The 16523-nt window shown below is 41.2% G+C and overlaps 1 protein-coding gene across 1 annotated transcript; it reads left to right on the forward strand.

The window, feature by feature from the left end:
* Positions 1 to 11632: 11632 nt before the first annotated feature.
* Positions 11633 to 15843, forward strand: TAS2R3 (taste 2 receptor member 3). Its single transcript, XM_025291683.3, has one exon. The coding sequence runs from the start codon at positions 13604 to 13606 to the stop codon at positions 14552 to 14554; it is 951 nt and encodes a 316-aa protein (XP_025147468.2). The 5' UTR covers positions 11633 to 13603; the 3' UTR covers positions 14555 to 15843.
* Positions 15844 to 16523: the final 680 nt, after the last annotated feature.

Here is a 16523-nt window from a genome sequence, read left to right on the forward strand (position 1 = left end):
CTCTTCCATGACTCTCCACTGAGAGTAGAAGGGAAATCTTACTTCTGCTCACACAGTCCTCCAGGCTTTTCACTTAACATCTTATTCTGAATTCGAGGAGGAGATTGGGACATAAGACCTACAACAGAAGCTTAACAGCGTTAAAAAGAGTGAATCTGAGCACCCTCATCAAATAAATACTGTGTGATGTTGCTTGAAGTCCCTAATGAGGACCCTTAGTTTAACAGCTCCCTGTTAAATAAAGGAGCACTTAAGAACAGAAATACTACCCTCATACTTCCCCTGCCAGTATAGTAGACCAAGTAATCTGGAGTGAGATTTCACAGAGGAAAAGTAACTGAATCCTGAGTTTAACATAGTTTTTATTGCATCATTGAATGTCTTAATTGAGGCTGCTATAACAAAATACTATAGACAAAGTGAGATAAACAACGGACATTTATCTTGTCACCATTATGGAGGCAGGGAGTCCTAAGATCAGGTGCCAGCATGGTTTCTTGTGACGCCTGTGCTCCTGGATTCGAGGTGGCTGCCATCTTACTGTGTGCTCACATGACCTCTTGTTTGTGAGTGCTGGTAAGGAGAGAGATTGGCACAGTGAGGAAGGGGGGAAAAAGTGTTAAGATAGCAAAGAAAGTTGCAAATGTTGGGATTCCATAGAATATACAAGGGAATCAATAGATGAGTAATTAGGAGTTGCTGGAAATAAGATCAGTATATGAAAGTCAATTGCAAACAGCTAAGAAAATGTAATTTCAAAAAAGATCCTATACACAAGCACATCAGAAGATGGAAGGTGTCCTCAAGTGTGTGGTCCCTTTGGAGGATGTTATAAAACTTTTGAAATGCATGAAAAGACAAACTGGTATGCCATATTTATTGGAAGCATCAAAATGTAAAGATGTCAGTCCTCCCCAGGTTGATGTTTTATAGATCAGAAAATTCCTAGAAGTGTTCTGGGGGCAACTGGATGAGCTGATAGTAAAGATGTATTCTTGAGCAAAAGTCTGAGACCAGGCATTATGCTCCTAAAGAGGAAGGGTGAGACGGGGGCTTGCTCTGCCAGGTGGCAAGACAGGTTTTTTTTTTTTTTTTTTTTTTTTTAAAGCAATAAATGAAGTATACTTTTGGTGCAGAAATAAGCAAATAGAACAGTTGTATAGAATAGAGAACTCAGAAACAGGACATGCATATATGGAAATGATAGGGTGAAAGTGGCATTATAGATCACTAGATTATAGATTATTCAATAATTGTTTGTAGAAAAATTTATTATCCATATAGGAAAAAAATGAAATTGAATGTCTACATCTTATACAAAAGTCAATTCTTGGTTATTTAAAGGGGAAAGGAAAAACAAAATTTTAGAGGAAAGTACAGGATAATGGTTAGGTTTTTTAAAATAAAATCTGGAACATAGAAACAAGCGATAAATTTAACTTAAAAATAACCTTTTTAAACTAGAAGTCACCACAAAGAAAGCAAAAGGACAAGTCACAAACTGGCAGAGAAGATATTTGAAATAATATACCTGAAATAGTCTGGAATATAGAAAGGCCTAGGTCGCTAACAGTTGGACACGACTGAGTGACTTCACTTTCACTTTTCACTTTCCTGCATTGGAGAAGGCAATGGCAACCCACTCCAGTGTTCTTGCCTGGAGAATCCCAGGGAAGGAGGAGCGTGGTAGGAGGCCGTCTATGGGGTTGCACAGGCTCCTCCGCCCCTGGGATTCTCCAGGCAAGAACACTGGAGTGGGTTGCCATTGCCTTCTCCAATGCAGGAAAGTGAAAAGTGAAAGTGAAGTCGCTCAGTCGTGTCCGACTGTTAGCGACCCCATGGACTGCAGCCCACCAGGCTCCTCCATCCATGGGATTTTCCAGGCAAGAGTACTGGAGTGGGGTGCCAGCAGCAGAGAGCAAAAAATAAGAGCTGGAATATATGAAAAACACAAAGCAAGAAAATGAGAGCTTAGTAAGAAAAATGGTCAAAGACAGAAGTACTTAACAGGAGAAATAAATTGTCCACTAATGTATGAAAAACTAGTCAATCTCGTTAATCAAGGAAATGCAAAACCAGAAACTTCAATAAACTTTAATTTTAAGACCTCCGTGCTAGCAAGTTTCAACACATTTGACAGGACAAAGTGTGAAGGAGGATGTTGTAGACCTTGGAAACTAGTGGGGGGAATGTAAATTGACACCTTTTGAGGGAGATAACTTGCCTTATTTGAGAAAACATTTTGACATTAACTTATAATGTTGACATTTCACCTAGTTATTCTACCTTTAAGATAGACTCTATAGAACAGTCTTGACCATGTAGACTAAGAAACAAGTCCAGTGGTGCTCATAGCAACAATACGTAATAGTGCAAAACTGAAAACAGTCCAAGGTTCATCCACATAGAATGGGTAAATAAATGCTCACACAGTGGATTATCATACAGCTGGGTAAATACAGTTATCTCGTAACAAGAATAATTTCATAAACATACTGCATTAATATCAGGTTGCAGAGGATATTTGTATAGCATGTTGTTTTTATACAGGTTAAAATCAAGCAAGTAGACAGTATTTTTAATAGATAGGGACCTATATAATAAAACTATTCAAAAAGGGAAGGAGTGATAAATACAGAATTCGAGGTGCATTTCCACAGGAAACGGGCAAGGCTCAGGGGTAGGACAGAGAAGCAGCACACATGTGCTGTGGTATGACACTTTGTGGATACCTAAGTTGGATGGTGGGATTATGGGTACTTTGTTTGCTTTATAGCTTACATATATATTACATGTATTTTTATATGTATTAAATATCACATTAAACAAATAGCAGTTTTCATAAAAATATCCCAAGTATGGTTAGTGTATAGGGCAGTGACCCTGTTAATAGCTAATGTTTAAAAAACACTCCTAGGGATTTCCCTGGCCATTCAGTGGTTAACACTGTGTTCCCAATGCACGGGGCCTGGTTTAAATCCCTGGTTGGGGAACTAAGATCCCACGTGCCATGTGGTGTGGCAAAAAAAAAAAAAAAGTCAAATTTTTTTTTAAAAAAGCCTGCATTTTACATTTCTATACTCACTGTCTTATTTAATTACTGTAACAATTCTATGAAATAGGTACTAGTATGCCTGTTTTACAGATGAGCGCATTGAAGTTTAGGAAGATTTGTTTGCTTGAGATAATATAACTAATGAGCAGAGCAGTGGCCCTCAGATTTCAGATCTAGGCCTGATTCCAGAACCCAGGTCCTTAAACGATTCATTCATATTGACTGTCTGCTACTTCCTCACTTTATTTATTTCCAACCTGAGGATCAGAGAGATCAAGAAGTTTGCCAGATGCCACCCACACAATTCGCTTAAAGCATTTCTATGGCAAGGGTGCAGGTATCGTAGGTTGCTGTCTTGGGGTTTTTTTCCAATTTATCAAATCACCAATTGATAAAATGTGTTATACAGATAAATGAGGAGGAATGTTAAAGGCAGAGAATGGGACCCAGATGTTTCTCAGTGAAACACCTGTTGGTTTAAGGCACATCCCATGATTTGGGAGTTTATAGGGATCATTAGGAACCAGAGAAGATGAAGCAGTGTGATATAAAAGAAAGGGGCTCTAAGGTCTTGTTCCTGACTAACATTACTGCTCCAGGCCCTATTTTTTTCCTCATATTTATTGAGGTGTCACCAATAGTGGTTTTTGAGATCTTTAGATAAGGCAGTGGATTCTGAAGCCAGACTGCTTGGGTCAGGATCCTTGCTTTGCTGCTTACTAGCTCTATGAGAATCTCTGAGCCTTAGCTTTTTCCTCTTTAAAAATGAGGACAATAATAGAACTTACCTCATGTGTTGAAAATTAAATGACTTACTCCAGTTACCTTAAAACAATTTGTAACGTGTAATTAAGTGCTATGTATATTTATTATTTTATGAGAGCATGCTTAGTTGCTCAGTCGTGCCCAGCTCTTTGAGACTGTTTGGACTGTAGCCTACCAGGCTCCTCTGTCCATGGGATTTTCCAGGAAAGAATACTGGAGTGGGTTGCCATTTCCTCTTCTAAGGGATCTTCCTGACCCAGGGATTGAACCCACATCTCCTGCATTGCAGGCAAATTTTTTACCCACTGAGCCATTGAGGAAGCCTATTATTATTTGATATGTGTTATATATTGGTCTGTGAATATATTGGCAAATAAATCATCACCACCATTATTGCTTCTATTTTTGTAGTGCATGGAATTCCCTTTTCTTTACCTTGCCTACCAGGTGAAACTCCCATGTGTTTTAAGAGATGTATCTCAAATGTCATCTCTTCTTTCAAGCCTTTGACTATTTCAGGGAAAATTTGTTCCCTTGTCTGTGCAAGCATGTATATTTTGTATCTATCTCTTACAGCATTGGTCACATCATTACATCGTTTTTTTTTTTTTTTTTTTTTTGTAGATATGTCTCTCTTGCTTACTATTCCATGAATTCCTGTACCTAGTACACTGCCTGTCACATTAGTAGATGCTCAAGAAATGTTAGATGAGTGAATGGCAGTACAGAAATAAGATTTAACTTCTAGTTCATCTATTTTCCATTATTTTTCCTGAAATCCAACAAAATTAATCCAGTATTAGAAAATGAGTCTAAAGCTTGAGATAAAAATAGTAATCAAACTTCTGGGAAATTTATTTAATCAATATGTATTTATTGAAGTTCTGCTGTATTCCCAGGACTGAGCTTAGGGCCCGAGTGTTCAGTGAGTAAAACTTCAAAAGGGGGCATTATTAATAGTTACTTGGAGTGACAGTTACATAACCATGATTGCCCTAGACAAGTGGGATATATGATGACTCTTATTACAGGAAATTTATACTCTAAAGAGGAAGGTTGTCCAGAAATAACCCTCGGAGTTCAATCTAGCTTGCCTGGACGACTCATTATCTGGGCAAAGAGAGTCTCTTGCACTTACATGAGGCACTTATGTATTTCACATAAGCTCAGTTCCTTCAGAATTGACGATTTTCTCCTTCTAACACTGGGAACAAGAACATCAAGGTCCTCAGGTGTTGGTCAGGTGGCCTTCCTGACCACTGTAGTAGCTGGCTTCCTAAATCCAGATTTTTCTGACATTAAGCAGAATGCTTTTTTTCTTACTGGTGATTGCTTTCACACTTTGATTACAAGAAGTGGGACAAACAGAGAGGATGAGGTATGTCTCTGGCATACATATGTCCACTGCTGACCTAGCAGTGCCCAGATCCCTGGGTGTAGTCCGAGGAGAATGAGGAGGAGCCAGGCTTTCATTTCTGTTGTTACCTAAAAGGTTCCTCTTACTCCATCCAGTAAAGCCTGTTTCTTAACTCCGACCATGTGGTATTAGACAATTTATTTTGAATTGTGTTGAATGCAGAAGGTTATTTAGAAGAGGTTCTCAGTATACAATACACTATGTGTGTTAGGAAGCATTTAACAGGAGGCTTCCTGTATGCTGTTTTGGATCTGTCATGAATCCTCTGTCCCTTATTAAGAATTAAGAGGAGTTGGCAAATCGCTCCCAGGGCTGAGGAATGCATGCACTTCCTTTGTTAGTTTTTCCATATGGTAATAAGTAACAATTTATGACCCTCTTCTTTTTTATGAACCATATGGTAAAAGGGATTATTTACAACCCTCTCTCTTTGATATGGATTGCCTTATGATAATTTGTAAGTCTGGACTTTTGATTTTTATCTTTGCTGAAAATAGCTACCCGGTAAGACAGTATATATACCCACACTATGGTGAATAAAACACCTTTACTCCATCAGAGCTTGGGTCCCCGTGTCTGTGTGTCTGTCTGTCTCTCTCTCTCCAGCTAATTCTCTGGAGCGTAGAAACCCGTCATTCTCACTCTCCTGCCTGGGCTTCTAAGACCCTCTCAAGAAGGCGCACTGTGCCTTCACCCCCTCGAGAGGGCGCCCGGTGCCTTCGTGAGTGACGCAAGCTCTGTGTCAAGAGCTTTATTGGTTTTCGGCGTAAAACAAGGAATATCAGCCTCTTTCTCTCTCTCTTTTACTTTCTTATCGTCGACTCCAAACCACCAGGTTCCGGTCCATTAAAGGACCTCAATATTCAATATATGAGGAGTTTATGGTTTGTGTAGTTGTACTGGGAAGCCGGGGAAGTGTTTTAAGTAGTGAAGTGGAATGATCTAATTTACATGTTCAGAGGATCATTCTTGTGGCTATGTGGAGAATATATTATGGGGGAAAAGATTAGAAGTAGAGAAATGAGTTAAGAGGCCATGAAGCAGTTCAGAGGAGAGATCGTGGAAGTCTGCACCAGGAGAGGGGAAGTGGAAATGGAAAATTATCTGTGTTATTCGAGTTAGCCACATTCAGAATGTATTTATGCATATAAGGTTTGAAGGTAGACCTTCAGGATCCTAATTAAATGCTCACTTAGATTTATTAACTGGATTACAAGATGGTAGAGGAGAAGGACATGTGCTCATCTCATTCTCCTGTGAGAACTCCAAAATTAGAACTTGCTGTTGAACAACCTTCAATAGGAGAATGTTGGATCCCACCAAAAAAAGATACCCCATGTTCAAGGGCAAAGGAGAAGCCCCAGCAAGATGGTAGGGACAAAACCGTGTTTAGAATCAAACCACATACCCACCAAAGATGCTCAGAGGGCTCCAACAGAGCCTTGTGCACACCAGGAAACCCCACGGAGACTGAGCCAGACCTGCCTTTGAGTGTTTGAGTGTCTCCTGCGGGGGTGCAGGTCAGCAGTGACCTGCTGCAGGGGCAGGGGCTCTGGGTGCAGCAGACTTGCGTGTGGCATAAGCCCTCTTGGAGGAAGTCACCATTAACCCCACCATAGAGCCACTAGAACTTATACAGGACTGGGGAAACAGACTCTGGGAGAGCACAAACAGAACCTTGTATGCACCATGACCCAGGAGAAAGGAGCAGTGACCCCACAAGAGACTGACCCAGACTTGCCTGTGAGTGTCCCGGAGTCTCTGGTGGAGGCGTGGGTCAGTGGTGGCCTGCTGCAGGGTTGGGGGCACTGAGTGTGGCAGTGTGTGCATGGGACCTTTTGAAGGAGGTCGCCATTATCGTCATTACCTCCACCACAGTTTCAGTTCAGTCGCTCAGTCATGTCCGACTCTTTGTGACCCCATGAATCGCAGCATGCCAGGCCTCCGTGTCCATCACCAACTCCCGGAGTTCACTCAGACTCATGTCCATCGACTCAGTGATGCCATCCAGCCATCTCATCCTCTATCGTCCCCTTCTCCTCCCGCCCCCAATCCCTCCCAGCATCAGAGTCTTTTCCAATGAGTCAACTCTTCGCATGAGGTGGCCAAAGTACTGGAGTTTCAGCTTTAGCATCATTCCTTCCAAAGTTATCCCAGGGCTGATCTTCAGAATGGACTAGTTGGATCTCCTTGCAGTCCAAGGGACTCTCAAGAGTCTTCTCCAACACCACAGTTCAAAAGCATCAATTCTTCGGCACTCAGCTTTCTTCACAGTCCAAATCTCGCATCCATACATGACCACAGGAAAAGCCATAGGCTTGACTAGATGGACCTTTGTTGGCAAAGTAATGTCTCTGCTTTTCAATATGCTATCTAGGTTGGTCATAACTTTCCTTCCAAGGAGTAAGTGTCTTTTAATTTCATGGCTTCAATCACCATCTGCAGTGATTTTGGAGCCCAGAAAAATAAAGTCTGACACTGTTTCCACTGTTTCCCCATCTATTTCCCATGAAGTGATGGGACCGGATGCCATGATCTTCGTTTTCTGAATGTTGAGCTTTAAGCCAACTTTTCACTGTCCTCTTTCACCTTCATCAAGAGGCTTTTTAATTCCTTTTCACTTTCTGCCATAAGGGTGGTGTCATCTGCATATCTGAGGTTATTGATATTTCTCCCGGCAATCTTGATTCCAGCTTGTGCTTCTTCCAGCCCAGCGTTTCTCATGATGTACTCTGCATAGAAGTTAAATAAGCAGGGTGACAATATACAGCCTTGACATACTCCTTTTCCTATTTGGAACCAGTCTGTTGTTCCATGTCCAGTTCTAGCTGTTGCTTCCTGACCTGCATATAGATTTCTCAAGAGGCGGGTCAGGTGGTCTTGTATTCCCATCTCTTTCAGAATTTTCCACAGTTTATTGTGATCCACACAGTCAAAGGCTTTGGCATAGTCAATAAAGCAGAAATAGATGTTTTTCTGGAACTCTTGTTTTTTTGATGATCCAGCAGATGTTGGATCATAGAAATTTGGAAAACTCAGCAGTGACCACAGGACTGGAAAAGGTCAATTTTCATTCCAATCCTAAAGAAAGGCAATGCCAAAGAATGCTCAACTACAGCACCACGGTTTGGCCCCAGGTAAATAACAGGGAGGGAACACAGCCCCGCCCATCAACAGAAAATTGGATTAAAGATTTACTGAGCACTGCCCCGCCCATCAGAACAAGACCCAGTTTCCCCCTCAGTCAGTCTCTCCCATTAGGAAGCTTCAATAAACCTCATCCTTCTCCATCAGAGGGCAGACAGACTGAAAACCACAATCACAGAAAACTAACCAATCTCATCAAATGGACCACAGCCTTGTCTAACTCAATGAAACTATGAGCCATGATGTGTAGGGCCACCCAAGATGGATGGGTCATGGTGGAGAGTTCTGACAAAACATGGTCCACTGGAGAAGGGAATGGCAAAGCACTTCAGCATTCTTGCCTTGAGAACCCCATGAACAGTATGAAAAAGGAAAAAGATAGGATACTGAAAGATGAACTCCCCAGGTTGGTAGATGCCCAGTATGCTACAGGAGATCAGTGGAGAAATAACTGCAGAAAGAATGAAGAGACAGAGCCAAAGCGAAAACAACATCCAGTTGTGGATGTGACTGGTGATGGTAGTAAAGTCCAATGCTGTAAAGAACAACATTGCATAGGAAACTGGAATATCAGGTCCATGAAGCAAGGAAAATTGGAAGTGGTCAAACAGGAGATGGCAAGAGTGAACATTGATGTTTTAGGAATCAGTGAATTAAAATGGACTGGAGTGGGTGAATTTAACTCAGATGACCATTATATCTACTAGTGGGCAAGAATCCCTTAGAAGAAATGGAGTAGCCATCATAGTCAATAAAAGAGTCAAAAATGCAGTATTTGGGTGCAATCTTAAAAACGACAGAATGATCTCTGTTCGTTTCCAAGGCAAAACATTCAATAATCACAGTAATCCAAGTCTATGCCCCAACCAGTAATGTTGAAGAAGCTGAAATAGAACAGTTCTATGAAGACCTACAAGATCTTCTAGAACTAACACCCAAAAAAGATGTCCTATTCATCATAAGGGACTGGAATGCAAAAGAAAAAGTCAAGAAACACCTGGAGTAACAGGCAAATTTGGCCTTGGAGTACAAAATGAAGCAGGGCAAAGACTAACAGAGTTTTGCCAAGAGAGCATACTGGTCATAGCAAACACCCTTTTACAACAACACAAGAGAAGACTCTACACATGGACATCACCAGATGGTCAATACCAAAATCAGATTGATTATATTCTTTGCAGCTAAAGATGGAGAAGCTCTATACAGTCAACAAAAACAATACCGGGAGCTGACTGTGGCTCAAATGATGACTCCTTATTGCCAAATTCAGACTTAAATTGAAGAAAGTAGGGAAAACCACTAGACCATTCAGGTATGACCTAAATCAAATCCCTTATGATTATACAGTGGAAGTGACAAACAGATTCAAGGGATTAGATCTGATAGAGTGCCTGAAGAACAATGGATGGACGTTTTTGACATTATGCCGTAGGCAGTGATCAAGACCATCCCCAAGAAAAAGAAATGCAAAAAGGCAAAATGGTTGTCTGAGGAGGTCTTACAAATAGCTGAGAAAAGAAGAGAAGCTAAAGGCAAAGGAGAGAAGAAAAGATATACCCATTTGAATGCAGAATTCCGAAGAATAGGAGAGATAAGAAAGCCTTAGTAATCAGTGCAAAGAAATAGAGGAAAACAGTAGAGTGGGAAAGACTAGAGATCTCTTCAAGAAAATTAGAGAGTAAGGGAACATTTCATGCAAAGATGGGCACAATAAAGGACAGAAATGGTATGAACCTAACAGAAGCAGAAGATATTAAGAGGTGGCAAGAATACACAGAAGAACTATACAAAAAAGATCTTCATAATTCAGATTACCACAGTGGCTTGATAACTCACCTAGAGCCAGACATCCTGGAATGTGAAATCAAGTGGGCCTTAGAAAGCATCACTACGAACAAAGCTAGTGGAGGTTATGGAATTCCAGTTGAGCTATTTCAAATCCTAAAACATGATGCTATGAAAGTGCTGCACTCAATCTGCCAGCAAATTTGGAAAACTCAGCAGTGGCCGCAGGACTGGAAAAGGTCAGTTTTCATTCCAATCCCAAAGAAAGGCAATGCCAAAGAATGTTCAAACTACCGGACAATTGCACTCATCTCACATGCTAGTAAAGTAATGCTCAAAATTCTCCAAGCCAGTCTTCAACAGTATGTGAACTTCCAGATGTTCATGCTAGATTTTGAAAAGGCAAAGAGATCAAATTGCCAACATATGATCCAACATCATTGAAAAATCAAGAGAGTTCCAGAAAAATATCTATTTCTGCTTTATTGACTACGCCAAAGTCTTGTGTGGATCACAACAAACTATAGAAAATTCATCAAGAGATGGGAATACCAGACCACCTGACCTGCCTCCTGAGAAATCTGTACGTAGGCCAGGAAGCAACAGTTAGAACTGGACATGGAACAGCAGACTGATTACAAAATCGGGAAAGGAGTACGTCAAGGCTGTGTACTGTCACCCTGCTTGTTTAACTTATATGCAGAATACATCATGTGAAATGCCAGGCTGGATGAAGCATAAGCTGAAATCAAGATTGCCGGGAGAAATATCAATAACCTCAGATATGCAGATGACACCACCCTTATTGCAGAAAGCAAAGAAAAACTAAAAAGCCTCTTGATGAAAGTGAAAGGGGAGAGTGCAAAAGTTGGCTTAAAGCTCAACATTCAGAAAACGAAGATCATGGCATCTGGTCCCATCACTTCATGGGAAATAGATGGGGAAACAATGGAAACAGTGTGATAAAATACTTTATTTTTTTGCGCACCAAAATCACTGCAGATGATGACTGCAGCCATGAAATCTTTTAATTTAACACTTGCTCCTTGAAAGAAAAGTTATGACCAGCCTAGACAGCATATTAAAAAGAGACATTACTATGGCAACAAAGCTAGTCAAAGCTGTGGATTTTCCAGTAGTCATGTATGAATGTGAAAGTTGGACTATAAAGAAAGCTGAGCACTGAAGAACTGATGCTTTTAAACTGTGGTGTTGGAGAAGACTCTTGAAAGTTCCTTGGACTGCAAGGAGATCCAACCAGTCCATCCTAAAGGAAATCAGTCCTGAATATTCATTGGAAGGACTGATACTGAAGCTGAAACTCCAATACTTTGGCCACCTGATGTGAAGAACTGACTCATTTGAAAAGACCCTGATGCTGGGAAAGATTGAAGTGGGAGGAGAAGGGGATGACAGAGGATGAGGTGGTTGGATGGCATCACCAAGTCAATGGACATGAGTTTGAGTAAGCCCTGGGAGTTGGTGATGGACAGGGAATCCTGGCATGCTGCAGTCCATGGGCTCGCAAAAAGTCAGACACAACGGAGCAACTGAACTGAAGGGGACTTATTACTGGACATGGTGCATTCTTCAGGTCAGGACTTTAAAGGCCCTGCAACGCTGCAGACCACTTTATCATTTTATATGTATTGCTGATCTCTCTGCTGTGTACACTCAAGTGTGCTGATTTCCTTCTGTGTTCTTCAGATTAGTGAACTTTGATTGGTATAAATGGATATTGTCTAAGATTTGTCTTGATGTCAGTCTGAGTGTACTGCTAACATTTATCCACACAGTTGTCATGCAGAGTAGTATCAGAAGCAGGAGTGATGCAGAGACTTGGACCATGATGTCTAAGTCCTTGGGGAGAAAGTGCCAAGAATAATGAAGGGGTGGAAGATGATCTGAGAATGCCTTGTTAGTCTGCTGACTGGTATTCTCTCAGCTGACTCTCTTCAGGGTCTCCCAGCTGAGAAAATCTCAGATAATGGTCTGGAGGTCCTCTCTACACACAGCTTTTTCTCTGGGAGTGGCATCATATTATAGTGCCCTCTGTTCCTGCCCTGGAGTCCTAAACTATCTGTTTATAGTTTCCCTAATACTCTGTCTTCATTTAAAAAATAATCCTTTTTGAAACACTTCTGGAATGACCTTAGTCTGCATATTATTTTTGCCCGTGCCCTGACTTACCTTACTTACTTTGGTCTTTTACTGAAAAGAATGGTTGAGAGCAAGTGTGTGATCTTAGTATTCTTTTTAGGTATCTGCAGCCTGGGTTGCCACAATATCACAGCTCCAGTATTGATTTCTACAACAAACTGCAGGCTTAATATAATGGAAATACATGTGGTTACTTGGTAGGCCATGGTCAATGTACATTTTGGAAGCAGCCTTTAGTAATGCTGTGGTTTTAGTTATAGTATGATGGTTCTACTATTTATGTTAAGAAATGAGAATAGTTATAACTGTGGGCTCATAATTCCTATCGCTGATACCTGATGGAATGATGGCAGTGATAATGATGATATTCAACAAAGTCATTTGAGAAATTGAATTCTGGTCACCAGCTAATGAGATATACATGGAAGCACACTGTCCTGGGAAATTTGTAAGGCACTGTTTTGGTTCACAGAGAGTGTCTGTATGTTTTTTTGGTTAGCCTGAATTATTACTGACGTGTCAATACAGTGGTCAGGCGCTCTGAAAAAATCCATCCTTTGAGCAGCTTTTACGATACTTCATTATTGTTATCATTTAAACATTCAGGTACTTAAGAATTTCCGATGTCGTGGCTCCCTAGAGATGAGCTTGTAGCCCCTTCATGTGAAGCATACTCTAAGAAAACAAGGAACGAGGCACTAAGAGGCACTCCATTTAATTCTGATCCAGGACCATTGACTCTGAATTTTTCCTGTTTTATGAATGTAAACTTCCCTCCAGGATGATTGTGATAGTGCCATATGGTTAAATTCTGATATTTCCCCCTTTTGTATGTGTCCCTGAGTCGTTCCTCCTGAGTGATTCTGTGTGACCCTTCTGGTGACCCACCTTTCCACTCTGGGTTTCCATTCCACTTTCCACTCAGAGCCCTACCACCTTTGAAATGGAGTCCAAATCCTCCATCTTGTTTGTGACTCATCTCTTCCTTCTCTGCGTGACACTGGACACTACTCTATTTGCATTTTGGCAAAGAGCTTCTGAGTTTAGATCGTAGATGGAATGTGACAAACCAAGTTGTCCTCTGAAGAGGACAGACTAACCTGAAAGAGCCAGAAGAAGGTTTGCTGTGTTGTGTCTACAACAGACCAAACTGGGCAGAGATAAGAGACAGGTACAGAGAAGCAGCAGGTAGAGGTGATTAACAGGAATTTCAAATCAGCAAGAGAATGTTTCTCAATGGAAAGAACAAAGATCAGGTCTGCTGAACAGCAAACATGTTGAGACTCAGCCATATGGGGTTTCTGGTTCTGACCGCCATTCAGTTCATCCTGGGAATGCTGGGGAATGGTTTCATAGGGTGGGTCAATGGCAGCAGCTGGTTCAAGAGCAAGAGGATCTCTTTGCATGACTTCGTTATCACTAACCTGGCTGTCTCCAGGATTGTTTTGCTGTGGATTCTCTTGATCGATGGTGTTTTACTGGTGTTCTCTCCCAAACTACATGATGAAGGGATAATCATGCAAATTATTGATGTTTTCTGGACATGTACAAACCATCTGAGCATTTGGCTTACCACCTGTCTCAATGTCTTCTACTGCCTGAAAGTGGCCAGTTTCTCCCATCCTATGTTCCTCTGGCTCAAATGGAGAGTTTCCAGGGTGGTTGTGTGGATGCTGTTGAGTACTTTGCTGTTATCATGTTGCAGTGCCATCTCTCTGATCTGGGAATTTAAGATCTATTCTGTTCTTGGTGGAACTGATAGAACCGGGAATATGACTGAGCTCTTTAGAAAGAAAGAAAAAGAATATAAACTGATCCATGTTCTTGGGACTCTGTGGGACCTCCCTCCCCTAGTCATATCGCTAATCTCCTACTTTCTGCTTATCCTCTCCCTGGGGAGGCATATGCGGCAGATGCATCAAGACTGTGCCAGTTCCAGAGATCTCAGTACCGAGGCCCACAGGAGGGCCATCAGAGTCATCCTCTCCTTCCTCTTTCTCTTCCTACTCTACTATCTTTCCTTTTCTGTTTTAACATCCAGTTATTTCTTACCAGCAACTAAAATGATTGCAAAGATTGGAGAAGTAATTGCAATGTTATATCTTGCTGGCCACTCCTATGTTCTCATTCTGGGAAATAGCAAGCTGAAGCAGATGTTTGTGGCGATGCTCCGGTGTGAGCCTGGTTGTCTGAAGTCTGGATCCAAGGGATCTGTTTATCCATAGAGTATTGTGGGGTGTGGGAGGGAGCCTAGGAGTCCTTAGACCCAGGAGTCCTCAGCCAGGATCACAGGGCTCTTCCTCACCCTCCTGTGGCACCAATTCTGTAACTACTGCTTCATCCTGTCCCCCTCGGGGACACTTCTCATGGCCTCTCCTTTTATGGTTGCTTTGAAGAGGCTGAAATAGTCTTTGGAATATGTAGACAAGGAGTTGTATTTTAATAAGTATCAACTCAACATAATGAGCTGATTACTAGCTTTTAAGTTCAAGTTTATACTGACAGTGATGTAGTGAACTAGAGGGGAGAGAGCAAAAAAAGCACTGTAATCCTACAGGCTCGTGTTTGAATTCTGCTTCAGTCCGTTTTCCAAGACTTTTTTTTGGCCTTAGGGGAGTTACTTTAATTACCTGTTTGATTCTGTCTTTCCCCATTTTAAAATGCAGACTGACTTCACAGGGTTTTAGAGATTCAGAAGACAGTGTGTGCTGTCATTTCAGCACAGCGTATTGTGTCAGGATTATATCAGAATTAGAGGAGAAGGGGGAAGTTGGGTAGCATCACTGACTCAATGGACATGAGTTTGAGAAAACTCAGGGAGATAGTGATGGACAGGGCAGCCTGGTGTGCTGCAGTCCATGGGGTCACAAAGAGTCAGACACGACTGAGCGACTGGCCAGGAAAGAAATCTGCAAGTGGTGAAGCTGTTACTGTAACAGCGAAGTGTGCTGCTGCAGCGGGCACCACAGGAGACCTGCTTCCACAAATCCATTATGCACTGACAGCCAGACAAATGCAAGTCAAGACCCTTGGATACTAGGTTCCAATCCAGTCTGCTGGTTAAGTCATTTGACTCTAATTTCAATAGTCCTTTGCTTCCCTTTATCATTTTGCTAAAGCAAATTTTCAAGTAATTTTTAATTTTTTTAGATTGGTCAAAATATCCAAGATGCATATCTGTTTTTAAAATGTCAGAGTTTTATGCAAAATAGGTGGTTTTTCTAAATGTAATCACTTTTATTTTAATAAAATTATGTAGGCTTTGATTTCCTTCCTGTCACTAAGCAGTGCTGACAAGTCAGTGAGAATATTATTCCTTGAGATCTCAAACTTGTAAACATATTTAGGACACATGGCAACTCTAAATCTGGATTTCTGTCACTAATGGAGCTCTCAGGTATAAAGTTTTGTGGCTAAAAACGTAGACCAGATGGCCTGAGCTCAAATCCTGACTCAGACCTTAACAAACTGAGTGACCTTGGGGATGTTTCTTAACCTCTCTCTATTTCACTTTCCTCATATAGTCAAAGGTATGGTTTTTCCAGAAGTTATGTACAGATGTGAGAGTTGGACTGTAAAGAAGAATGAGCGCTGAAGAATTGATGCTTTTGAACTATGAACTGTGGTGCTGGAGAAGACTCTCGAGACTCCCTTGGACTGCAAGGAGATCAAACCAGTCAATCCTGAAGGAAATCAACCCTGAATATTCATTGGAAGGACTGATGCTGAAGCTGAAGCTTCAGTACTTTGACCACCTGATTCGAAGAGCTGACTCATTGGAAAAGATCCTGATGCTGGGAAATGCTGAGGGCAGGAAGAGAAGGGGGTAACAGGATGAGATGTTTGAATGCCATCACCAACTCAATGGATGAGTTGAGCAAACCCTGAAAGATAGTGAAGAACAGAGAATCCTGGTGTGCTGCAGTCCCTGGGGTCATAAAGAGTTGGATGTGACTTAGCAACTGAACAACAACAATTTGTAAAATAGAAATAGTATTTTCTTGATAGATTGTTGAAAGCAATGAGTGAATCAACACATGAAAACTAGAGTCCCACATGGAGTAAATCAGTAAATTCTGCTATTGTTATTGTTTTTGTTCTTGTTTTGTGAAAGAGGTTACATTCTGACATAGTATGAAGAATTAACACATTTCTTAGCACTTTGTCATATGTAGCCCAAAGTGAGTTTTCAGG

The sequence above is a fragment of the Bubalus bubalis genome, chromosome 8 (genome assembly GCF_019923935.1).
Source record: "Bubalus bubalis isolate 160015118507 breed Murrah chromosome 8, NDDB_SH_1, whole genome shotgun sequence".
Taxonomy (NCBI): domain Eukaryota; kingdom Metazoa; phylum Chordata; class Mammalia; order Artiodactyla; family Bovidae; genus Bubalus; species Bubalus bubalis.